The 27,779-nt window shown below is 41.9% G+C and overlaps 1 protein-coding gene across 1 annotated transcript; it reads left to right on the top strand.

Moving 5' to 3' along the window:
* Window positions 1–108: 108 nt before the first annotated feature.
* Window positions 109–26,382, top strand: LOC125894907 (neuronal acetylcholine receptor subunit alpha-3-like). Its single transcript, XM_049586587.1, has 7 exons — window positions 109–376; window positions 19,763–19,902; window positions 20,010–20,054; window positions 20,141–20,250; window positions 20,422–20,629; window positions 20,982–22,016; window positions 24,623–26,382. The coding sequence occupies exons 1-7, from the start codon at window positions 319–321 to the stop codon at window positions 24,746–24,748; spliced, it is 1,722 nt and encodes a 573-aa protein (XP_049442544.1). The 5' UTR covers window positions 109–318; the 3' UTR covers window positions 24,749–26,382.
* The last annotated feature ends 1,397 nt before the right edge of the window (window positions 26,383–27,779 follow it).

The raw sequence follows: 27,779 nt of genomic DNA, 5'->3' as shown, positions 1-27,779 counted from the left end.
ATTTCATTATTCCAAACTTATCACCTGTGAGTCACTGTGACTCAGGTCGCTAGGTTTGGCCCTTGGGTGAGTGGGTGGGTGAGTTGTACGCGGGGACGGAGGGGAGGGGAGAGGGGGAGGCGGGACGTGCAGAAGTTGTTCATGTCGGGAGAGCGCACCGCGAGTCCAACCTGAACCTTTCCACGCTCCGGAGCGCAAAGGAAGATGTTGCTCGAATCTTAAGGCTTCACAGACGTCTGCGGCGGGTTACTGACGAGGTTTTAAATCATCAGCAGCATCTTTTATCTGCAGAAAGCATCGTCAAGCGCTGATGTATCGATGAATTTCTCCGGGAAACTAACAAACGCCCTCCTGCTGGTGCTCCTCGCAGCGCAAGGTAAGACACAGCGCGCCGTGAGTCGGCATCAGGGTTATAGTCGCTACTTTAGCGACACCATCGCTTCATTTAGGAGTCATGTAAATGTTTTAACCTTGCTTGATACACTACTTTTAAGTTATCTGTAGTCACCTTCCATCTCAAGTTACCTGCAGTGCGCGTCTGGCTCCATTTACAAGTGACTAAAATTATTAACCAAGCAGGATAACATGGGTATAAACTTGTGCGTGATGATGAAACACAAACACGTTTTATGGCTTCAGCTGGCAGTTTGTGCAAAATATTCAACACACTTCTTAAATTATTCAGTGTGTGAGAGCGCACAACTCGCAGCAAATCAAGAGCTCATCTTGAAAAAAAAAAGTCTCCCTCCCACATTTTAATGCCGTGCGTCCTGCCTGCTGCTCTGTCAAAAAGCTCCTCATTAGAAGGAGGAAACATTGCTGAGTGGTTGTGCTCACCTGTGAATTATAACATCCCATATTCTGTAGAAACTTGTAGAGTCGCTGTTGTGTTGGAGGGGGGGACAAAGGGTTTGGTTAGATGATGATCTGTGGTGGTGACATGGCTCATTATTGCTGATACCTCATCCCCCGGAGCTACTTAGAAGCAGCCATCCCTGCACAATTGATGCCAACACAGGGATGACATACGTTTCTCCAGCAGCAGCTGCTCAGTGAGTGTAAATATTGATTTCATCCCTTGATGCAGATGTGGAGGGCTGTGGGCTCCAACAGGGGTCAGAGGTCAGGGTTAGGAATGGGATGGATGCCATGTCTTGTTGCACTGAACAGGTGCATGGTTGCGAGTGTGTAGATCCTGATGCTTTAAATTTACTTTTCAAGTTATGAGTCAAAGTCATTTCCCTTGTGGTTCAATCTAATTCTGTGACATTAAATCAGAGCTGGTTCACTCTGACAAGTTGTCTGTATTTTGTTTTGCTCTCTGTGTGATCTGTGTCTTTCTTTTCTTTTCTTTCCAAAATCCCCTCAACAAATATCTTCTATTTTCTCCATTTCTGGTTCACATAAGGCTGCCAGTCTCCTGTGTGCTTTAAAGCAGCAAATTTTGAAGTGGGGTCCCTGAGTGGCTCCCAGGGGACCCGCAGCAGAACAAAGACTAGATAAATGCTTTAATGCTGCGTTCACATGTAACTGAATGGTTATTTTCGGTTCTGAATTTCATCACATCCGCAAAGATAGACACAAGTTTCTTGGGAGAGCGTCTTTACCGATGGGAGCACCAGGCATAATGGGTATCTATCTGTGTGGAGCATAAAATAACTCACTTTAAAGTGCTAATATGTTTTTTGGCAGCATCTTTGTTCTAAGTGCTCACTGCTGTTGTTGCACCTCAACACCTGTCAATCAGTCTTATTCTGTGGGTTTATGCTGCTGAAATTTGAGTTTCCATACGGCCCCACAAAGATAGAGAGCTGTTGGTTAGGTTACAGAAGCGCTGGAGAAAAATCCCAGGTTGTCTTACAAACTGTGTGACAGGTTGTAATGCCTTCATTTTATACCTTTAGGCTGATTTGTCTGCCTTGGATTTATATCCACAGAATGCAAGGAGGATAAACAGTATCTCCTAACAATGACAGCTCTCTTGACCTTTACTTAAGAAAATAAACTTAATTTGGTTATTTAGGATCCATAGCTCATAGAAGTAAAACATAGGCTACCTCTGTTTTGCCAGCTGTCTGTCTGTCCTTCTACTTTTAATATATGTATCAAAATCAATTCAGTCGATCAATTTACAGTTGAAAACATTAAAATGTGTAATTTGAAGGTAACTCAACCCCACCATGCTGCATGAATGCCACTAGAGTCAAAACCCGAGATGGCAGATACGCTATGCTTACTCTATACTAAGGTAGCCTACTAAGCATTAGCAAAAGTTAATCTGCGGTTTTGTTCTTCAAAATTATTGCCTCATTAAAGTAGCTGTTATGTAGAGTAACAAACTAAACTGTCCGTTCATATGCTTTTTATTTTTTCAGTTGCAGATGAAAAATAATCAGGGTAAGTTAGTTTGTTTTTTTTAGCTTTAGCTACGGCTAGCTGCTGCTATCAGCTAGTTTCACTTAAGCTATTTTTACATAAATTATTCATTTGTATGTGTCTGGTACCAGACAGAGTTGACAACTTTTTAATTTAGTTTTTATCTTCAGTCTGATATAGAGTGCTGCAGGGATGACGAGTTTTTTTGTAGGCTAGCAAAAGTTAGCATCGCCCTGGTTCCCTAGTCTCTGTGGCAGTCACAAGTTTAGAATAGCTTTATTTATTAATATGATTATTTAGGAGTAACTGTAATCGCCAGAAGTAAAAAGCTAACGCTAGGCTATAAACAAAATACTACTTTTTTGTTCCTTTTGTATCATGTTTTATCCCATCTCTAAATTCAGAGGTTTTCAAGGGATAAGAGGAGCAGCTGCTGCAGAGGCAAGTGAAAGCAAACTTTTAGACACAGTGCAATGCTGCTCTGTCTGTGCCCAGATTATGCTCTGCAGTCCAAGAGTGTAGTGCAATAAGTAACTGAATGGTATATATTGGGGTCCTTAAGCAAGATACTGAACCCCAATTTGCCCCTGGTGGCTGTTCCATTGGAGTGTGGGTGTTTAAAAAAACTAAGTAGGAGGTGGCCCCTTGTATGCTCTGACACCAATGTATGTGACCCGTAGTGCAAAAAAGCACAGAAGACTAGAAAGACGCTATACAAGCACAGGTCCATATAGATTCTGACAACACTCCTACTGAATGGTCCAGCTCCAAAAATAAATGTGTATCAATATGTGGCATCAGGTGTTGATAGCATGGCGGGCTGCCACAATAAATTAATATTTGAAAAACCCTGGGTCTAAATTCTGCACCACTCAATTGCGTCCAATCTGATTGATTTCCATGGGGGAGAGGGACTCAGTTTTTCCTAACTAATCACTAGTGACCAATGTATCTGCCTGAATCTAACATCATTTTAAGGCCACACTGAGGCATAGACATGCCAACATACCTGTTTTGCCAGAGTTTTAAGACTGGTTGGAGCAAATTAAAACAAACTATCTTATCGAGTGATATTGAGAATACATGTCTATTTAAAACAGCTTCAATAGCAGCGTCTGTCTTGTCTATAGCACTTGTCATTATTGTTATTACTTGTCATTGGTTTCAGTGCGATGCTTGAAAACAGCTTGACAAAGGCTTTAGGCCTACCTGCTGCTTATTGGTCGATTTTTATTTAACCAAGAAACTGCTGTGTTTATGTCACGATGCATCAGATGAATCAGTCAGCTTGGCGGAGTGGGTGGATTCCAAGGTCTGCACCCAGGCAGCATTTCAATGACATTTATTGTATTGCATACAGTATGACAGACACTTCTTGGTTCATTCAGTTCTACTCAGACTAAAAGTCTTCCTCGGTCTATCCCATACAAACCACACATTTTTCCTGATTTTGCTTCGAATACACTTATGGAGGAGTCATCTCTCTGGCTATAGGTTAAATCACTGCCCTGTTATATGAAACCATTTTTTTTACTTTAAGTGCAGTGAGGTTGTACCAGATGTGGAACCACGCTTCCCCCCTGTGGGTGCAGCAATAAGTGCCTTCATGTTGTCACGCTCCGGTCGACATGTGAAAGACGTTGGCTTCACATATCCTGTAACCTGACGCCTACTCAGAGTCAAGGGGAAGGGATGTGCCTCCGTATGACACGTGGGATGGACTCACTCCCTCACTCTGTCATTCTCTTCAGCTGGAGAGATTTGCTACAGCCGACTGCTTTGTCGCTTCGCCCTTGAACTGGGCGAATTTCAAAAGGAACAAGAAAGCGGTGCTGTGAAGGGATGATGGTGTCAATACTCTCCACAGTAGAGCAGAATTTTTTTCTATAGAGAGAATAAATCGACTGTTTCCTTGCTAGTTAGAGGTGGTTAACTTTGGTATTTGGAGAGAAAGCCTCAGAAAAATGAAAGGATTTTGCCCTCACCTTCCTCTTTCCCCCACTCTCTCCTTCCCTCAATCCCTCTTTGGCTGTGTGGGCTTTTGCACGACTCTGTACAGGAGCTGTATATGCAGATAAGTGCCTAAAAACACACACACTGTCACACACACACACTCCCAGTGGGGGTCTGATTAGCCAGCTACAGAAGGTATTGTCTCCTGCCATCCAGGATCGGCTGATTTGTCCCCATAACAGAGAAAAAGCTGATCCTGCAGACCATGGGGTTGGGGTATTTTAGTCGAATCTAACTGGAGTAGCTTGGAGGTAAAGAATCAGAGATCTGAGCAGCATGGGGCTGTTAGCTGGAGTTTCAAAGTAAAGTCACACCTTGTGTGGTAGATTGTAGTGCAACGTATTTTCAGGATAGTGTCTATATGATTTCAGTTGGGTGATTAAAATGGATGAAACTGCGTGATACATTTCTGCAGCCTGTATCAGCTCGAGCAGAAATAGCTGAGAGAATTGTCCAGCCATGCCTGCATTATACTGACTTTATCCGCATTATGTTTCAGGACTGACCCTTTATTTCACTTTTAATAGGCTGCAGCTGTGTGTTGAAAGTGTAAAGAGGATCTGCTACCCAAGAGAGCAGCAAGTGCAGTGCTAATAATTCACAAAATGCTCAAATGAAGTTGAAAGTTTTCACAACTGAGTCTTAACAATGGAGGTTATAATGTGGCCAACAATCAAACGCTCTTTCTTTCTACATAAATCTCCACTGGTTTTTATCTGCGTCTGCTTCTATGGAGTTGTGTGTTTGCATTGCAGTATCATCAGGCTCCTCTGCCAGACTTAAATGCTTCTCTGAGTTTAGATCTGCACAACAGCTCTCTGGTTTCTCTTCCAGAAGCAATACAGTTGCATTAAAGTCTGACAGGCAATCAGTGTGCATGTGTGTGTGTGTTACTGTGTGCGTGTGGCTTAAGTACTGCGCGGTGGCTTGAGGATCCTCTTAACGCGATTGTCGTGTGATTATTGCAACCAAACCCCCCTCACACGGTGTAACCACCACAGGCGGAGGCTGAGGACTTATTCCACCCCCTATGGATTGGCTTAAACCATCATACTCCCCTCCAACCAACAACACACACACACAAATACACACACACTTTCACTCTCTTTCACACACGCTCTTAACATCCTCCTCCAGACAGCCCTGCTGCATTCCTCTGGGACATCCTGGTCTTTGGTGCTGGCGATGAACTGAGTCACGCTTTAGGATGGAGGGAGGGAGGGTGAGAAGTAGAAAAGCTGGAGATGAGGTTGGGAAAGACAACAGATGCCTCAGATGGGGGACAAGGATATTTGAGCATTGTGCCCCGCTTTTCTTATCCTCCTTACCTGCTCACATTTCGACTGACCTCAGTTTCTCGCCTTGATTTGTTTTTTAAACGTGTGTTTTGCTCATGTTTTGCTGTTTCATCACTACTACAAATCCAACTGTAGCCAGTATCTCACTGTCACTATCCTCATTTGTATCTCAAGACGCCACCAATTATATTCAGCCACAAAATAAGTCTGACAAGATGGAAATCAGAATGGATGTACAGCAAGTTGTTGCATAGAGATGATACACTGTTGAGTCATCTCATCGCGAATCTTTGGTCTAAACTGGGCTTTGAGTCATTAGGTTCTGTAAATGTATTGTGATGGTATATAACATTGTGTTAAGATAAAAAAAAAGCCCTTGATTACTTAAATACTCCAGTACTTTAACGCAAGTAATAATTTGACTCGGCAACTTTCACTTGTCAGGAGTATCTATACTTTGACTCAAGTAAGTAGATTTGTTGACTCTGTCCACCAGTGATCACAGGTCTCAGATTGCATGTTGTGGCCAGGGTTTCCGTTTGGTGCTGGTCCATGTGTCTTGGAAGATTTCAGTGCCCCGGATAAATGGGAGAAATTTCAGTCAAATATTATCTGTGTTTATTGAGCTTTAAAACAATTGATAGTACTGTTACCCCATGTTAGCAAACCAGGTACCTCGAGATCATACTGAAAGCTTTATATATATGCACACAGCTGTACGGTATGTGGATTGATGCAGGAAATGTGCAACAAAGTTCACAAGCGCAAATTTCCTTTTGCCCAACATGAACTCTCTATCCTCGCTGCGTTCAAGAACCCTCTAGACGCAAAAGCAAAACGAGATAAAACAATTACTGCGAAAGTGATCAGCATTTACATTTGCATATAGCCAAGGTGAAACTAACAAGTTTTATTTTTTATTATGTTCTTTATTTTATAGTTTTTAATTTTCAGTTTAAGAGCCTTTTGTGACCTGTTGCCTTTTGGTAAAGTACTTGTTAGATGTTTCTACAGTGTAATACACAAGTGTTTTAAAGTTTCTTTATTTTTGTAATGAAAATGAGTCTCAGTCTCCAAGGATTAGGATTTAGTAATGAAATAACTCCTCATTTCAACTTCATGAGTAAGCCATTCCTCATCCATTACGGAGCATTCAAAGTTCTCAAAGCCAAAAACGGCAGGGAACGATTTTCACAACACGTTATCGAAGAGATTTAAAATATGTTAGACTTCAGCAGATTTCTTTGGTAAACAACCAGCAATTAATGAATGACTGAAACCCTGGTATTGGCATTAATTATTGCTGTATCTAGTCACCCCAATTTGTTATCGCATAAAGTAGACTTTTAAAATGTGTCATAGCCTCCCGATGTTTGGCGGTAGCTTGGTGTGTTTGTTGTTCTGGTACTAGAGCAGAAGTCCAGGCTCAACAACTTCAAACTCTCATGGTTAAGAGTTAAGCCTTCCTCTCATTGGCATACTACAACAGTGTCATCTGTAAAACAGTATCCTGTTGGTTTCCCCTCTTGAATCTTGTTTTTCAGGTACTTTCCATCTAAGGTCTGTTTTTGCACAAAGTTTTACAGTCAGTCTGCGGTTGTTTCATAGAATTCTTCGTTCAGTATGAACTTGATCTCTGTGGTTTTGAGAGTATAGACTTGACATTAGCCAACCATCATCCATTCTACACCTATCACCAGGTAAGGCTTGCCAGGTTGCCCACTTGCTGAGTGGTGAATCCCTTATCGATTGCCCTCCTGTATTCATCAAAGTTCTCGCAATTTCAGTGTCATAACTTCCTGCTCAGACTCCATCAGTGGTACAACAGTGGAAGCCCTCCATTGATCCATGCAGCCATTTATCCATTTTCCATTTACATACCCATGTCTGGGTTGTGGAAAACAGCACTGCCCAGCATCCTTTCTTCAGGACTTTCCTTCCCATTGATGGGTCCTGAATTTCTTTCTGGTCAGTGTGGGAAATGTAATCTTTCCAGCATAACGTGAGTCTGCCTAGAGTCTCCTCCAGAGGGAGGAAGCTAATTGGTGACTCACATCACATCATTTGATATGCTATACCCATGATCTCATTTCTGTACCACTACTTGGTGTTTGAGTCTGTAGGTGAAGGTCGGGCTAAAGATTAACTTGTTAATTTTATTAAAACCCATTCCCTTTGAGCAGCTGCTCATCTTTGGGTCAGAAAGCTAGTTTCTAGTTCTTTATCTTTCCTTGACCAGGAAAGGAAACCCAGTTCTCTACGTGAAGAGACTGAATAGTTTCTAGCAGCGTTGCTTGCACATCCAGGAGAACATTTTGTCTTTTGCTAGATTATGAAATTACAGGTGAGTTGTCTAAGATAAGACGGAAATTGGTCTGCTACTGAGTCAGACAGTTAAAAGGAAAAGCACAGGAGGAAATAATAAAATTGATGATGGCTAAATTCCATTTAGCTGTTTCATATTTAAGGCTTGGTGATGTGCATGCTGGCTCAGTGTATGTGTTTACATGCACAATAATAATTCTGTGTTATTCTAAATATTACAATATTCCGAATTTGATTGGTTTCAAGATACATCTCTAGGATGCGCTGGGATGCATTGTCAGTGATGTTCCTGAGGTCATAGGTTTTTGGTCAACATCATACCACTCATCCAGGTGAGCCATCCGGGGTTGATCAAGTCCCGAATTGTGTTCCAGCTGCAGCAATCCACAGGCTTGCCCTCTTCATCCAAAGCCACTGAGTGGCTTTTTCTGTGGCTTCATTAATAGTACATATGGCCCTCCTCATTGCAGCTCCAGCTACTCCTACCCCTGCCAGCACCTTACAGATTGAGCGCCCAGTAAATCCCCGGCAGCCGACTTCAACTGGCTCGTAGAGAGCCCGCCATTCCCGGCTTCTGCACTGCTCTACCAGCTCTTGGTATTGAGCAAGCTTCCTCTTATGAGCCTCCTCCATGTGCTCCTCCCAGGGCACAGACTGCTCCCACATGATCACCTGCTTGGTGGAATCTGAGAAGATGATCAAGTCTTAGCAGAGTCTCGTGAGTGCAATGTAATCAGGGAACTTGTTTTCCCAAGATCCACCCTCAGCTGCCAGTCTGGGGCTGTGGACAGTCCGCACTGTCTTGTCTGTGGTCGGGAATGGGGTTTCTCTTCAGCCTCGAGGAAAGAGATGGTTTTCTTCTTAGTGTTGGCTGTGGTGACTGATTCCGCAACTGCCTTGAGCACCCGGTTGTGGCAATACAGGTCATGTAAACATCATATTCTGTTGGATATTCCAAATTAGGCCTTTTTCCCCAAATGAAGCATTTTCTGAATAAGACATGTGACATATTATTTGGGTTTTAGCAGCATTCTTTGAGCGTGTATACAGGGCTTTTGGAATATGCATCTCAAGTGGGGTTTTTACTGCAGTTGGCGACACGCGGTCTCTCATCTGTTTACGGTCAGCTATGTGTTGTTGTGGAAGACAAACCAGCTTACCAACTATTTGCAAGGCTTTGTGGTAGAGATGCATGCCCAAAAGAAATATCCACATATCTGTCTGAAAAGAGAAACACACCTACTTTTAAACATAATGCAAGACTTGAATATTAACAGGTTTTATATGCACAAATATTGCAACACCAACCTTTTCAAGAAGATGGTTGAAGTAATGAAAGAGTGAGGCTGTGATTGTACGGTCAAACAACTCAGCTACCAGTGGAAAACTTTGATGCGAAGAACCAAAATGGCACGAGCGGCACTAGCTGTTCCACTTTCCCATATTTTAAAGTGATAAATGACACATTAAGGCGTGTTAATTGGAGTATCCATGGCTGTGTATAGATTTGCATGCATGCATTTAAACATAGTCACTGTAACACTGTCATGCTTACAGGGTATTTCAATATAACAGAGCCATCGCTGATGTTACCAGTAACACCTATGCACCTTTTTCTACTCTGACAAGTCGTAATGTCTGCTGTGGGAAAAAAGTTGCCTTGAGTGTAAGCATTGTGTTGTAGGAAATGGCTTTAAATGAGGGCAAAGATGCAAGATCTGCTGTGGGCTTGGGTCACACAAGCACAGAGGTTCCCAAAATCTTCACTCAGTACTGATTCAGTCAGTGCTGCTGGCGTGCACACTCACCGGGCCCTCTCCAGCCTCACAGCAGGAGAGATAATCAGACATTAGTTCTGATTACTCAATTACCTGCAGCTGCGACTACTATGCTGTGAAAACTACCACAACCTCCCACTCCAAACAGACACAGCTCCCAAAATGTGTGTTGCAGTACTATGTTGTTACATTTTAAGCTGCTGCTGCAGCAGGAACTCCTCTAATCTGTGACAGTCTGTAGCTACTTTAATGATTAAACATATGGATGCCAGCTGTTAATGCTGATAATCAGTCACATGGAAACACATTGTTGAATCTGTCAGTCACATTTTATGGTGAAGTATCAAGTTTTATCTCAGTTATCTTTGCTATAATGTCTGACTTTTTTGTTGTCCTTGCTTCATCTCATTACTTTTTCAGGGAAATTTCACAGGGGCTTGTGTTAATGACTGTATTAACAATGTCTCATTGCCAAAGCACGGTAATTAATCGCTCTTGATCTTGAGTTACAGGAGATGAAAATCTCTATTGTCTGTGTGACACATTCGGGATGGGTGGCCTGATTCTTTTCACACTTTCACTTCCTTTGAGTTGATGCATGCAAATCTAACAAACTTTTGAGTTTTAATAGTTTTTGCTAAATATCGCGTCACACTTTCTTTGTGACACTCTGTTATAGTACGTGCACTTTTGACAGCTAGTGCTGCCCACCCCACAAAACTTCACAATGCATTACCATCGAGTTGTTTAAATGCTCTAAGCCTAATAAGATACAACACATCTTTGTAGTGTCCATGTTGTTTCCATATTACAACTTAAAGCTCATGAAAACACTGAAGTCGAAAGAATCACCATCCAAGGGTGTTCACCTTGGCTGGTGGAGGTCTCGACTCGAGTCCTCGCCCGTTCACTCACTGTAGCAGGCAGCACCTTACATTAATAGTGAATGAGCAAGTGTGAAAAGTCAGGGACTAATGAGCACCTGAATGTTCGACAGGCTGACCCGGTACATACTGGGCAGCAAAAAGAGTTGTTCAGGAAGATTAGTTCATTCATTTTCACCCATCATAAACACACACAGCAACATAAGAGTGAATGTGAGGGAGTTGTTATGCTGGAATCAAACTACACTTTTTTCTTTTTTGTTCTCATCACCCAACGCCTGTCAAGTAGGGCCATTATTGGGCTGATGTTGTAAAGCCTGATATCAACTTGCAGAAAAGACTCCTGCACACTGTCTAACTTGCAAGAATAATAATTTAGTGCAGCAATGTTTCGGTGACAAGACCTTCATTAGGCAAACAGCTTTGTAACAAAGAGAAGCCATCTTACATAGAAGTGGCTGTGAGTTTGCGATTAGTCACATTATCCACGTGCAGTGTAAAGGCGTAAATTACCAAACATCAATCTGCGTAACAATCAACAATATTATACATAGAGATAAAGGAATAAAGAAGTAAAGACTAAAAACTGAGCCAGTGAGCATCAATACACAAATAGGAAATTTGATGATAAATACAACAAAGCCTCCAAAATGTTAGAGGGTAAAAATTACATCAAAATACAGACAATAATCTTACAGCCCCCCCAAAAAGTAATTACACCCAGAAATGACACCTGCATTGTTGGCCTGAAATTACTTTTTTGGGGGGGCTGTAAGATTATTTCTTTGATAAGAATCCACTTAGATCGTAGGATGCAGTCTTGATAGGGTGGAGGGTGATTTGACAATTTTTACCCAATTTTTACCCAAAATATACGAGACAATAGTCAGATTATCTTCCACCTTATCAAGACTGCATCCTATGAACGAAGTGGATTCTTATCAGAAAAAAAATATTCTTACAGCCCACAGCTATTTGTGTATTGATGCTCACTCTCCATGTGAACACACCCCTACAGGTTCATTTTCTCATGTACCTGCAAGATTTGAAAACATATATTTGCAAGATTTGGATATGCAGGAAGTTGGGCTGAAAAGTTCATAGGCTGACTGAGAAGGAGTAATGCCAGAGCAATGAAACTTGACATGCATTAAATTGAACCTTCTCTGATACTAACTGCATTGTTTCCCTCCAGTTAAACCCACATTTGACAGCTAATTGAGGACTTTGAAAATTAGTACTAGAGACATTTCATGAACATGGACAGACTTTGGCACCGTGATGTTATCAAATATCTGCAGAAAAAGGTTAGCCCCCGAGGACATTCATTCTGACATGGTTGCTACATTAGGGGATGATGCTCCAACTTTATCAACTGTACAAAAGTGGAAAGCTGAATTCAAGAGGGGTAGGGAGAGCTTCTATACCAAGGCGTTACAAGCACTGCAACACTGATGGAAGAAGTGTGTAGACCACAGGGGAGACTATGTTGAAAAATAAACCACATTTGGTCAAATTCAACTATTGCATTATGGTCAGCCTATGAAAATGTCAGCCCTCATATATATATATATATATATATATATATATATTTTTTTAGAGAATGTAGTTTAACAATAAGGGAGTGTGACTAATTGCAAACTCACAGCCACGCCTATTTAAGATGGCTTCTCTTTGTTACAAAACTGCCTTATGAAGGTCTAGTCATCGAAATATTGCAGCATTAAAGTAATTACGTTGTGTTCTGCTTGCCCCTTTCCTACACTCCTGTTTGGAAATAGATGTGTGAAGTATTCCTTTGTTCTGTATAGCCTGATACCTACATTAAAGTCTCCATCTGATTAATCAGAGTGTTTATAGTTAACATTTTATGCTGTCGCCCCATTAGAATGTATTTACACTCAGAGAAATGTTCTCTTTATATAAAAATGTGAGTTTGCTTACTTATTTTATATGCAGAGAATCTGACCTCAAAACTTCTCTGATGAAAGCATGGAGGCAAAAAGCCATTGAATTTCATGCATCAGTGGAAAAAAAATCATATTCAGTTCAGAGTGAGTCACATCAAAGGTGAGTGGACATACTGTACATAAATAGGAACATGTGCATACACACAGGCGCACACACAGTTACATATACATATGTCCAGCATACAGGCGAGCCCCCACTGTGTGCTTAATGGGATGGTCACAGCACATACAGTAATCACTGTGGATCCTCTTGTGCGTCACTCAGCATGTCACAGTCAGGCCATCAAAAACCCTGGAGAGCAGAATCACACTATCTAGCTCCACTCTGCTTCTTCTTGCTGACACGTTTCTCCTCCTATCTCTTCTCTCCGCTGCTTCTCTCTCCCTCTTTGTATCTCTTTTCCATGCACTCACACACACACACTGCCAGCAGTGTATTATTGGAGGGTAATTAGTTCCTTCAGAGTGTCCACCACCCGCTCCCAGGCTCATCCTGTTAAGCACATGCCTGATCAAAGAGCCTCCCACAGGCCACGGCTCCTTCTGCAGCTTTTGGCTCCTGTAGCCACGAGAGACGGGGACAGGCTCACTGTTTGGTTAATTCTAAATCAATGTGGCTATTTAAGGGTGAAATGCATGACTGCTTGACTTGGCTTCATCCACGTCAGAACAAAGCCTCATTACTTTGTTACCGTGTCACAAAGGCTGGGGAAGGAAAGAGTGGTAAAATGAAACATGACTGTCAAGCTGATTTCATTTGATTTTCGTCATCAGAGGCAAAGAGACCTCTGTCTACAGTGATTAACAACGTCCCCTTAAAGCTTGAGACAAGTGAATTTGACACATTTGGTTGATAGCTAGCAGCATGGCTCCAGGGTAAGAAGTGTTGGGTGGTTCATCACTTTGGCCCAGATTGAAATATTTCAACAACTATGAGATGGGTTGCTATGAAATTCAGACATTCATGAGTCCCAGATGATGTATCCTAATGACTTTGGTGATCCTCTGCCTTTTTCTCTGGCATCACCCTGAGGTTTTATGACTGAGATGTCCAAACAACTATTGGAGGATTTTCAGTTAGCTTCTTTTCATCTGGTCAAAGTATAGCTTTGTCCAGTCCTTCGGTTTATTACCAAATACCTGGCAAACTAAAGACATTCCCATCAGCCTCAGCTGTACTCTGTGTTTAGTGCTAATTAGCAAATGTGAGGATGCTAACACACAAAACCAGTGGTTACCAATAAGTGCAGCCACAAGGTCCAGATTTTTTCGGAAACATTAGTTGAAGGTCCACAAAGTTTAATACATTCAGTGTCATACTTGTATTTGGCCATGTTGTTGAGCTAGTTTGCTGTCTCTGGTACATAGCTTTCCATCAGTCACTCACTCTACAGCAGGAAATGTCACTTCAAAATAAAAGCTCTGTGCTGGAAATACACTGTGCTTAAAAATAAAGTGTGTTTTTTACAAAGTTGATACGTTTGTAAGTCACTTGCGGCCCATTCAGAATGGACCTGTGACCCACTTTTTGACCACGACCCACCAGTTGGGAACCACTGCACTAACTGTGGCATGTAAGCATTACCATGTAAGCATTCAGCTCAGAAGCGCTACTGTGCCAAATTTAACCTCACAGAGCTGCAAGCATGGCTGTTAATTCCTAGATTTTGTACTTTCACTTTTGCTATTGACATGTTAGCCTGGGAACTTGTTCTGATGGCTGTTCTCTTGAACTGTTTTGACGGCTTAAAATTCTGAAGCCCAATTAGTCTGAAAAATGTCCTATTGGACTGAAAGTCCATTTCTCTGACAGCCTGATATCCCTAAAACAATTGCCCATTGAAATCCTGTTTCTCCGAAAACATGCTATTTGTGGGTACAGCTGTGGTGAATGAATGGTTAGGTTTAGGCAGCAAAACCACATAGTTATGTATGTTTAGGCCAAAATCATGTTTTGACTTAAAACACCTGCGTTTGGTGTCACAAAAGTCACTGAAAAAGCAGGGATGGGCCAGTGAAAAACTCTTGGGTTCTGTGGTTCAAACTTGGCTGAGAAACACCACATGAAAAACATCCGATTGGTGGCTAAAATGCTGCTGGGAAACACTGCGAAAGGACTGTAAAAACACCTGGGATCAGCGCCTGGCTGTTTGCTTTCAGGATAATTTTGAGATGGGTTTTCAGTCCAATGGGACATTTTTCGGACTGATGGGGCTTTGGAATTCTGGGCAATGGCATGGCACCGTTAGTCTTGCTATGAATTAAACATTGTCTAAATGTTATATACAAATAAAAGCTGTATTAACCTAGTATGTTGACAATGTAATTCCAGGACTGGATGAGTTGGAATTACATGTATTTTAACTTTAAGTCACTTACTGCCTGCTACTTTCGCTTGCAAACTCACAAATGTTCTCTGTACTTCGTTAATGAAATCCTTACGTTAAATGTCAGAGAGTGCAGCGAGTTGTGTGTGTGTGTGTGTGTGCAGAATCATCTGATGTGAAAGGGCAAAGGTTATAATTAACCTCCTTTAACTGAAAGCTACTTCACATCTTCAGTGGCAAAACAAAGACAGGAATTAGAGGAGTGACTGTGCCAACAGAGGGAAAAAAAATATTGGCTTCATTTTTTTTCTTTCTTTTTTTTTGTCACTGTGAACAAAAGGTCCAGTTAATTGACTGATTATAATTGCCCTGGTTTCCCCTCGCCCAATTAGAGGCTTAAACAACTTTCTGTGAGTGCAGCGAATCGGGGAGCAGCGGGCAGTTTTCAAGACAGGTACCAAGAACTGAAATTACACAAGCGTCTCAGGAGAGAGGCCTTTTCATTAAGCTTTAAGACTCAACTCTTCTATGCCGGTGACCTCAGAAAACTTCTCGAAGAGTTCTGAAGCCACTGTAGTACGGTGCAAATTCTTATCCGTTGAGTATTTAATCTAGATCTGACAGGTTTTAATTTATTTTTAGATGGTTAAATACTTCTTAAGATAATTATTGCCTCTTAGAATGAGACGAACAACTTCATTAAAGTAAGATAAAATCAGATTATTCTCCCTTTTTACTACCACACATGGTCCTGGCTACACTGCCTTCATCAATGTGGTGAGTTTGATGAAAACTGTGCAGTGGAGAATGTTTGGGGGAATAAACATGAAGGGGAGAAAGCTGTGCGACCTGCTTTTCATTTACCTCAGTGGACTTGATGAATAGCTCATGCCTCGCTGGTCTGCACCCCACTGTGTGTGCTCTACATGAACCTGAAATATTTAAGGGAGGGAGTGATATAAATTCAAATTTAATTGCATGTGTAATACGTGAGGATACATTAGGTCATTGCATAATCTGTCTTTTGCTGCTGCATTCTGTTTATTTTTTATTTATGTGGACTGAATATTGTCCAGAGTCATATGTGTGTGTGTGTGTGTGTTTGGTCATTGTTTTATGTGCACCAGATGTTGTGATTATGTAAGTGTTGTGAGTGTTTTTGAATTTTTACCTCAATAAGCAGAGTCTCTCCCTGAGCTGTGTTGGTCCCCTGTGAGGTAAAATTAAAGCTGTTGTTAAAACCTGTAAAACATAAAAAGCTTAAGAAGTATATCCACTGTGTTTCTGTAACATTGCTTAGTGTGCTTCAGATTCAGATAGCACCTCAAATAAACTAACAAGGGATAAACTTCAATTACGTTTTTATTTCCCCGGCCCTGGTGAGTCTGATTTTGTGAACATGAGCAAATGAATGAGAAACCAGACAGACTGTAATCTGAGACGTCTGCAAGATATTCAGTGTACTCCCAATGGCAATATGTGGACAAACTGCTTTATGACTTTACTGTATGGACAATAAATATGAAATATTTGTTTCAGTATATAGCTTCTTCTTCAAAAAAAAGATGTTCTATAAAGATACCATTCCTACCGAAAGACCATTTTTATGACCGAGTGAACGTGTAGGATACACTATTATCTGTATCTTTGTATCTGCTCAGCTGACCCTTCGCTAAGCCCCGCCCCTTTGTGATGGTCTGACAAGCTGTCGCAGTAAGCATGGAGCCCACACTGTAACTAACTGCACTCCCTGAAGCAATATGATCATATTTTTGGAAAAATGAAAGAGTGATTCCAGAGAGAAGCAGACAGAGGGGTCTACAGTCTGTGTTTGAAGGATATATCCAGGATGTCAAACTGACTCAGCAGCAACAACAGGTTCAAAAGACAAAGATAGTTAGAAGCTAAAGCCGAACTATAGGCTACAGATCACAGTGTAAAAGTGAACCACCACATCACTGCTGATCGACACACAAGACAATATAAAGGGAAACTTTGCTGATATTGAACCAGCTGTGTGGCATCACAGTGTGTGCAGGTGAACCGTGTTTGGCTTCATCTGGACACACTGCGATGACACACAGCTGGTTGAATATCAGCAAAGTTTCCCTGCTTCCCTTCACTGGTTCCTGTACAGCAGGGTTGGTCTTTGTTTTATAATCATTAAAAAGCAAAAGCAGCATGTGTACATTCAGTGGGCTATATCTTCAGTAGCTAGCTAGCTAACCCTACACTTTTCAGGGTTTGATTTTAGTTTTGGAACAGGGAAGAAACATTTATCTCCTTCCTACCTTTCCAGGTAACGAGTATCATTAATACACAACGCTTAGCTTTAAATCCACAAAACCAGCCTGAAAATGAAGGAAATCTGAAACAAATTCATTAGAGTCAATGGAGCACAGCTTTGTTGTTGTTGTTACAATGGTCTGAACCGGCCCAATGCTACATTATGATTGGCCAGTCTGCCAGAGTAAGAAAGCCTTTCTGTCGCAAAATCTCTCTCCAAAGCAAATCTGTGGTAACAAATCTATGTACGTTCGTAAACAACAGTGTTTTTCTTCCTCCTTGTGCAAGGTTCTTCATGAAGACATGGCACAAAAAGTACTTAGATATGATGTCTTTGAAGATGCTAAAGAGTACGTTGACAGGAAATAATTCAAAGTAAGGTTTTGAACCAGTTTTACAAGCTTCTGGTTTGTCGAGAGTGTCCCATTAAAGGACCATGTTTTATTTAGTTGTTGCCAAGGAAACAAACCTTTTCAGTGAATGTGTCTATTTGTGGGTATATGGGTTGTGACCCATTTGCCCTTTTCATGAAGCATATTTTCCTCCATCTCTAAAATGGTTCACGCAGCTCAGTAAGTGCAGGTTTGATGGGTTGGGATTGTGTTGAATAACGTGTGCGTCATTTCTCAGATTGAAAGCTATGATGGGAGAGGTTGTTCTGTGTGTTAGCAAAATTAATCAGTTCGAAGTTCAAGGACAGTGCGACAACAGTGGGACCGACTAACAGTGTTTTACTGGCTGACGTGGAAATGACCTAACTTACCAGTTGGCCCAGAAGAAAAAGGTGATGGAGAAAGGAGGCTGTTCAGGGAATTAAAGCCTTACAAGGGAACATGACACAGGAAAGATTAATTGAAGTTTAAGGAGCAAAGATTGTGCATTTCCATATTGTTCTATGATAACGTGGACTTAGAGCTCTTTGAAGCCACTGACGCACTGTTTCTGTGGTCGTGCTGGTGACACAAGTGAGGCAACATTTTCTGCTTGGGTAGGCATGGGTCGATGTGCCATCCCAGGCACCAGTGTTACTAGTGGCAGTTTTCCACAATATGACCTTCTAAAGCCGGCACACACACTCTGGCCGACGGCACCCCGTTCCTTTTTTGTTTAAATCATCTTTTGTTTCCTTAAAGTGTTAGAGTTTTGCCTTTGTTCTGTACACAGGCGATAGAAACACCTCTCAAACACACACTTCTCTGACAGCTTTCACATCATCAAAGAAGCATTTATTAAACAGTTAAAGGGGTTCTTTCATCTAAATCAGACTAAAATATATTTTCCGTTATTTCCCTTACCCTTAGTGGCATCTAGACATGCAGAGTAGACAGATTAGTCTGTCTGCGGTGGCTACAAAGTGACTGTCTCTGTCTGTGATTTTTATTTCACTTTCCTTTAACAGAGTGAAACATTTCTAACGGCTCGCTGGTCAAATGACTTGTTGATGTTCTGGGACACCGTGTTAAGCTCTGCCTGTTACATGCATTGTTGTCTTTCAAAATACACTTCCATTTTCACAGTAAAATTTACTGCTTACATAGAGTCTCTTTCATTATAAATGCACTACCTCAGCACGACATGAATTGAAGTGTTGTTTCCTCCAACAACTAATGCACATGGTTAGGTTTAGGAACAAAGAACATGGTTTGGCTTTAGAATCTTACAGGACATGAACATTGCTCATCCTGGTAAAAGTCAGTGTTAATTGGACCCATCCGCCACCAATCCCACCAATCCCACCAATTCTACTAGGACTTTCACTGCCTTAACTTTTGTTTGTGTCCCACCACATTTACCCCTGACGCCGCCGAGTGCCATCACACCAAAATGGTGTCAGACCACATATCATGCCGATGTTAAAGGACAGCTTTTTTCGTCAGTGTCTGACGCCGCAAGTCACTCCCCAAGCGCCGGATTTCACCGACTTCGGAGTGAGACCGGGTTGCATTTGACACTGGATAACATACATCTTACCCAACAATCATCATTGCATATCTGTATATGGCAAAAAATACCAAAGAAAATAAGAATGTATTAATTTAACAATTTTAATAGTTTATCATAGTTTATTTGGAATAAGCATAACATTTTACAATAGGTGCTTTTGACTATTTTACAAAAAAGATTTTTAAAAAACCTGACGAAGACAGATTTGCCTTTTTCAAGGGCATATATAGCAAATGCCACAGTTTAATGTTTAATTTAATGAGAGTTCTTCTTTGAACACAGGCATATTTTCAAGGTGGCAATCACTCATAAGTGCCCATTCTTCGCCCAACACATTGTTGGAGGGCCCGCTCTCTCTATGGACCCCCCACATCACGGGCCCCAGTGCAACCACACTGCCTGCACTGTCTGTATTATGCCCCTGATTTTAATACATGGCTTGACCTACATTATATAAGTGATGGATCTAGAAACCCAGGGTATGTAGGAATGATTGAAAACACACTCATTTATTTAAGTGTTAAACTGCTCTTCCATTTCTTCTTTTCTCTCTTTCATTAGGCTGTTTTTCATCGAAGGGTGAGGACAGATTATTTCGGAGGTTGTTCAGGAGGTACAACCAGTTCATCCGACCAGTGGAGAATGTCTCAGATCCAGTCACAGTGGAGTTTGAGGTCTCCATATCTCAACTGGTCAAAGTGGTAAGAGCAGAGAATGAACAACTCATTGCTTTTAAACAAAGAAATCACATGTTTTGTGACAGCACCCTTTTATCTTGGTGACTAATTCACCCTTCTTGTCTTCACAGGATGAGGTGAATCAGATCATGGAAACCAATCTTTGGCTGAGACATGTGAGTGACGTTTATCCTGTATGTGATGTCATTAGTGATGCCACTTTTGTGTTTTTTACTCACGCCAAGTTTTGCCTGACTGGTAGGTCTGGAACGACTACAAACTGAAATGGTCCCCTGTTGAGTACGATGGGATTGAGTTCATACGAGTTCCATCCAATAAAATTTGGAGGCCAGACATTGTTTTGTACAACAAGTAAGTTTTACTGCATGAATGCAAAGGAAGACGATCAGCCTGCTTTATATGCTGAGAGACACAACTGTTTGTTTACTGCTCTTTTCATGTATATTTGCCTTCTATCTATTGACCTTTTGTGCTAAAGGTTTTAATGTCCTTTAACTGAAATGACATTGCCATCTCTCTCAGTGCTGTTGGTGACTTCCTTGTGGAAGACAAGACCAAGGCTCTGCTGAAGTTCGATGGCACCATCACCTGGGTTCCTCCAGCTATTTTCAAATCCTCCTGCCCCATGGACATCACCTACTTCCCCTTTGACTACCAGAACTGCTCCATGAAGTTTGGCTCCTGGACGTACGACAAGGCCAAGATTGACCTGGTGCTCATTGGCTCAAAGGTCAGAGATCCTGGTCATCTAGCAGTTGTGCACTTTTATTCCACATGGCATGTTTGCAACACATTTTCCTCAGCAGTAAGGTTTCAGTCCAGAGCCACAAATACCTTTTCATGTGCTCTGTTTTGCCAAAAAAGGAATACATTTTATTAAATCCTGTCACTTGTCTGCCAGAAGACATTTAGTGAGGTGTCATAATTTACAAGTGGCAGCTTTTGAACATTTGAACTGTCCCCTCCTTGTGTCTCTTCAAGCTGACTTGCTTTTAATTTAATTTTCTCACACAAAGACAGATATTTTAAAATATTTTTCCTCAAAATAACTCCCATTTACTTCCCTTTTTTATTTTCATCAGGTGAACCTGAAAGACTTCTGGGAAAGTGGAGAGTGGGAGATCATCGACGCTCCAGGATACAAGCATGACATCAAGTACAACTGCTGCGAGGAAATCTACCCAGACATCACCTACTCCTTCTACATCCGCCGCCTGCCTCTCTTCTACACCATCAACCTCATCATCCCCTGCCTCCTCATCTCCTTCCTCACAGTGCTGGTCTTCTACCTCCCGTCTGACTGCGGCGAGAAGGTCACCCTGTGTATCTCGGTCCTCCTCTCCCTCACTGTGTTCCTGCTGGTCATCACTGAGACGATCCCTTCGACGTCACTCGTCATCCCTCTGATCGGAGAGTACCTCCTCTTCACCATGATTTTCGTCACGCTCAGCATCGTCATCACTGTCTTTGTGCTGAATGTCCACTACCGCACCCCCATGACGCACACTATGCCAGAGTGGGTGAGGTCTGTGTTCCTCGGGGTGCTGCCCAGGGTGATGCTGATGAGGCGGCCTATCGACCAGGGCTGCTCCTCCCCTGCCAGTATTACAGGAGGGACGGGAGGGGGTGAAAAAAGAAACAAGAAGAGAAAGAACAGCATAGGATCAGGAAGTGGCTCAGGAAGCGTAAGTGTTGGAGGTATAACTGGGGGCGTAGCGTGTCCACCGCTTGATGGGGGGGCAGGAGGCGGAGGCGCCACCTCAGCTGGCAGCTCCATGAACTGTGTGGAGTACGGTGAGATGAACCGCGACTTGAACCGGGAAATGAACCGGGACATGAACCGGGATATGAACAGGAGGTGCCCCTACAGAGGCAAGGAGGTACCGACTCCTGTCCCTCCCCCAATGGTGCCACCACCACCCCCTCCTCCTCCACAGGCACCCCCGACACAAGGGCCCCAGGAGTCAGAGCTGCCCAAGCTGACGAGGCCCCTGAATACCCCCTCGCCTGTCAACGCTGTTGTTGCCTTCTCCGTGGTGTCTCCAGAGATCAAGCAGGCCATAGAGAGCGTGAAGTACATCGCAGAGAACATGAGGACTCGCAACAAAGCCAAAGAGGTACAAAAGCAGCTTCAGTTGTCTGTGTTAAAACAATTAAACAATTTCTTGATAAAATAATGATCCCTAGAGATACAGAAATGTGCATATGGTTGCATTTATTTTGGGAAGTATAACATTAAATAGTGTCCTCCTATTTGAGTTTAGGTAACTATCCGCAAAGGTCGAGAACCCAGTTCAGACCTAAGACTTGCGACTACTTGCAATGCAGCGTTCTAAAAACCTGCCAGTTTACACCAATGCAACTAGATGAGAAGGTGTGTCATCTCCATAGCAACAACCCCATGTACTATCGTTCTAACTTCTGGTTTTGTGGATTATTTTGTAGCTGGATATAATTTGTAGCATCTCAAAATGAGATAGAAGATAGTGATGGGGAATACTTGCTACAGTTGCGTTTCTAGTTGTGATGAAACGGGGAAAGCGTAAAGAAATCTGAGCTTTAGATTAATCGTGATCATAATAAGTAAGTAGTGCTTATCCATACAATTCACTTCTTATCTGAGCAAATTTTAAGGTCATCCAAAACTCAGCCATTTCAACCAACTGACAGTTTGTCACTGACTTGATCTGCTGACTTCGCTACACGCTGATTGACTGTTGAAACAGGCAAGGTGCCTACTGTGTGCTTTATTCTCACGGTAGTGTCCATAGTGCAAGCTTTGTGTCAAGCACGAAGATTCAAAGTTTTTGCGGTGCTTGGTTTCAGTTCAACAGGGATGCCTTTGAGGGAAGACTGACCAAGCAGATTCGCCTGTACAGACATCTCTAATGATCTCTAATAATGACTCTTCATTGAGAGACTGTAGGGGCGGTCAAATGGCTTATAATGATTGGAATGAAATAGTCCGCCACTCTGGGGAAAGAGGCTTTTTGCTTCAGGGTGTGGAAGAACATAAGAGATCTGTAAAAGCTAAAAATGGTCTCATGTAAAAAGTGGCAACCTGGGGGGAAAAAGCTGAATAAAATGATTTCAGCTTTGAGGTAAGGTTATAATTACAGTACACAAATGCAATGTTTGCATTTACCAAGCAATCAACAACTGCCTGGCAACAGTAGCAAGCATTGATTTACATTGGTGTTTCTACTGTTGCCAGGTAGTTGTTGATTTCTTGCTTATCCCCAGAATGTTTAGTTTGCAAGCCGCCTGGCATTTTTTGGAGCATACTGAGCATAAACACCTCTGCGCATACACAAAGGAGTCCCACATCATGATGTTCTGCACCAGTATAAACAATATTAAATTCCTACATTCTAAAACCAGCCACCAGCGACCAAGTAGAGGCCCCTGTCTTCCTCCACTGTACAATGAAACAACAATACTTACCACTGTTTTTGTATGTATCCATGTGGCACTATATCTTGTCAGATGCAGTGTAGTCAAACATATCAGTTAATGATATGCTTGTGTTTATATTTTTACAACACACTAACAACAAATGAGTTAACTTCCCAATGTGATATTAGTGTTTAAAGTGCTTTGCGGTATCTGGAACATGAAAACAAAGTTACTGATTTCACCTTTACAGTGGAAAATGATCATTTCCTGCAGGGGAAGCAGTCCTAAACTGCAACCACAAACATTAATGGAAACATGCCGTACGTGGCAGACACACACACACAACCATAAACTACTATAATAATGAGGACATTACATTTATTTGCTGTAAGTGTCACAACCCAGCTCTTAACTAGTCACAGCTGTCGAGGGGTAATTCGGCTGAGCGAACTCATTTACAAAAGTAGGAAAATATTCTGACTAATTGTGTTAAATGATATACCAGGTGTTGTGCGAGTGAATGTCTGAATATGTGATGTCTTGGGTAAATTAAAGATAATCAAAACGAAGTAGGTGTGGTGCAGAGCAAGAAAAGAAGTTCGAGAAAGATTGCATTTCTGTTGCACTCCTACAGTAAAGGGACACAAAAGCACAAGACAAGGAAAAGTCATGACCTCCAGCTCATGGCAGAGGCTCAGATGACTTACCCCAACCCTTACCTCAAACTTCACCAGCTCCTAATGCCTTAAAATAAATAGTTACCCTTGTGGGGACCGGAGGTTTGTCCTTGGATTGGTGTGCACAGATTTACTCCCCACAATAACACAGCACACAAATAAACATACAACACAAAAGCTACTCTGTGTGTGTATGTTATCTCTGCAGTGTGTGAATTTCTACCTCGCTTAGTAAAAAGGTGTAGAAAGCATTCACCCGGTGCTATAAAGGGAGTGTAAAGCTGCTTGTTTGTTGCAGATGGAGGGCTTTGCGTACGCCTCCTGCACACTCTGGATGGCCCTGATATGTTTGTTGCACCGGCTCCATCTTTTCTTAGCAAAGCTGGAATCTTTCTCTGATGCATGCAGAATAGCCTTATCTATAGGCGCACAATTGCATTATGGTCAGTGCAGCAATGATCCTATTGTCCACACCTGACTGATGAAGCAATACTCTACAATACACACACATGCTGTACAAAGAGCTCCAAAAATAGCCTGATGCAAGGTAGTAAACATGGGTGGTTCACAGTGACCTCTTAAACAGAAACACACACACCTTATAGCCATATAGCTGTAGAGTATTTTCTAAATCTCCTTCCTTTCCTCAGGTGGAGGACGACTGGAAGTACGTAGCCATGGTCATCGACAGGATCTTCCTGTGGGTTTTTGTGACAGTGTGTGTGCTGGGAACAGTGGGACTCTTCCTCCAGCCACTCATCAGCTTCTTAAAATGAGAAAACGTGTCTTTGTCTTGTCGACTTCTCTCTCTTTGTGTCCTCTTCTGTGTGTCTCTGTTCCCCCACTTGAATTACTTTGGGAATTATCCCTCCTGCAGCTCTCTCACATCAAACACTGAGCTGTCTTCTTTCTCCTTTTCTGGTGCTTTGTCTCTCCTCTCTCTGTCTCATGCTTTTCTCTGGGACTCCATCATCAGCCATCACTTCTAGCCCTCAGCTGTCTGTTTCCTCACATGACTTACCCCGATTTCCCCATTTCATCTTTGCCTTGCCCCCTCACTGTGCACGCAACACTGTTATCCAGTCTCCTCCTCCCCATTGCAGATTTCTCTGACATGATTATCACATCTGCTCTCCTTTCCTCCTTCTCTGTCTCTTTCTCCTCTCCTGTGCCATGTTTTGACCTGCCACTGCCTGCAGCTTATCTCCTCACGGCCGTCTTCTCTCTCTCCCATTGTGTTCGCTCTTCTCTGCATCTGTGTTCTGTACGTTTTACTGAAAATGTCCACTCAGTCATTGCTATTGTACAGTCTCATACAATATGTTTAACAATGTCAGGTAATTATTAAAGTGATTATTATTATAATTGCTATAGAAGAACTTCCTAACATACAAAGCACTGAGAAAGAAGAAGCTGAATATCCTCATGAGTACTGCAGTAGGACTTTGTCATGGTAAGCCAGTGCAATAAAGACAACACACCTTTGAGAAATGTGGTACAGTATGTACGTTTAATTTATACGTTAATGGGGACCTATTATGCTTTTGTTTATTTTCTGTTTTAATGTCATTTGTAAGTATTAAATGATGCCAAAGTTTTAAATGATTAAGTAACTGGATGTAAAAATAATCCCTGCAAGCCTAATGTTGTGTTGAATGCTAAAATATTTTGTGTTGACTCGATGCATATGCGTGAATACCTCACATCATACATGCATGAAGTCACTAAATCAGTAAATGAACTTCCGCTGGTATGTCCTCGGTGTCATACGTCCTCTGAGGATCTCAATGCTGATTGGCTATTGCGGCATGAATCTGTCACTGAAGTTCAGATTTTTCAAGTCTCATGAATAAGTATATGACGCGAAACTGCACTACTTGCTTCATTCATGCCGCTTAATTTGCATATTTCATGTAATTCGTATACATATATATATATGTGTATATATATAGATATATATATATAGCTCAACTCAACAAGGTAAACAACAAGGCGATTCCCATTTACACAGTGATCAAGAGTGCTGGACCAGAAGTGTTGCACAAAAAAACGGAAGCTGGCTGCGTTCTGTTTTGCCTCAGTGTTTCCGTGAAAAATAAGGTGAATAAGATAACTTGAGATTGTGACAAATTTCTTTATATGGTCTTCTGTTCCAGGCACATTATTGCAAGTGCTACATGAAGCTACATGCTAACGTCAGGGAAACATGTAGCCTAATATTGGTTGCCAATGGTGTAAATTTCTCCCCGTTTTACGATCATATTCCTGCTGAAACCAATCTGGTCTCACTCCGAAGTAATTGAAAACTGGCACTTGGGCAGTGACTTCTGCCATCAGAGACTGATGGTATACAAACAGCTGGTAGCGTCAGAGGGAAATGGGCGGGTCAAGAACAAAGGTTAAGGCAGCGAAAGTCCAGTAGGAGAGTAGGGTGGGTGGGATGGGTGGTGGAAGGGTCCAACAAATACCAGCTTTCACCCATGAGAGTGGTGTTTGTGTCCCATAAGATTATAAAGCCAAACCCTGCTCTTTTTCCAAAACCAAACCGTGTGCTTTATTTGTTGAAGAAAGAAAAATGTCAATTTGTTGTGTTGTACTAGTGTAACACGTTTATTTTTGAAAGAGACTGTATGGAAACAGTAAATTTCCTGTGAAAACAGAGCTGTTTTTTGAAGGAAGACAATGCATGTAACAGGCAGAACTTGAAACGGTGTCCCAGAACGCACCCAGGGTACTTTTCACATGCTGTGAGAATGTGTTGCTGAAACATGTCTAGTTGTGTTTAGAAGCACTTACTGGTGATTATTTTAACAGAAGCTACATGTAGCAGTGTGTTGCTATACACACTGCTACATGTAGCTACCTGCTAACATCACAAAAGCATGTAATCTTTGTTGCTCATTTCTCCCCATTTTCAGATCATACTCTTGCAGTTACATCCCCCGCTGTGTTAAGCTTTTATTGGGGATTTTTCATGGAGGAAGGTGCCAGTCTACTCCATTACAGTCATTGCCCAGCTGAAATGCTGACCAATAGGAGCAGACTGGGCTTTTCGAGAGGGGGGCTTAAAGAGACAGATGCTTAAACGAACATGTCAGACAGAGGGTGAATTTAAGCAGAAACTCAAAATTTAAGTATGAACCTGAAAATGAGCACAATAGGTCCCCTTTAAAGACAAACATTGACAGCTAGTGATGATATTTTTTGATGTTATGATGTGAAGGTCATCTGACGGCTGCCACTGTTTCTTCAGGGTGTTTATTTCTGTTGTCAGTCTTCTGTGTTTCCCTGTACATACATTTGTAAAATACAAAAGAGTTATGCATGGCTTCTGAGAAGGACGCTGATTATGGCTGCACACACACGATGTGTTTCCCACATGTGCTCACACTTATTATAATTGCACATCGCACATGAATTCACCAACTGCAAACTCACAATGTATAGAAACACTCTGAATCGCACAATGTAGATTAAACTTGTAAAAAGACTTAAAAAGGCCAAACTGTCTCATGTTATTTAATAATAAAGAAAGTCCTTGACTCAAACTCTGTTTGTGAACTTTTCTCTTTATGTGTGAAAGTTTTCTCTGCTACAGTTTAAAGTCAACTGATAACCTGTCTCAGATGCACCCTGCCCATCTCCTGCTGAGATTAGCCCTATCACCCATAACAGAGTGAAGCAGCGCGGGAAGTGGATGGATGTGGTCTGAAAAATAAAATGTATGGAACACATCTTTGCCTGTAAAATCTAGGCGGAAGAAACCTGGAGGAATGTTTTTCATGTCAGCTATCAAGAAATGTTTTT

Source organism: Epinephelus fuscoguttatus, linkage group LG9, assembly GCF_011397635.1.
Source record: "Epinephelus fuscoguttatus linkage group LG9, E.fuscoguttatus.final_Chr_v1".
Lineage (NCBI taxonomy): Eukaryota > Metazoa > Chordata > Actinopteri > Perciformes > Serranidae > Epinephelus > Epinephelus fuscoguttatus.
This window is presented reverse-complemented; position numbering and strand designations above follow the sequence as displayed.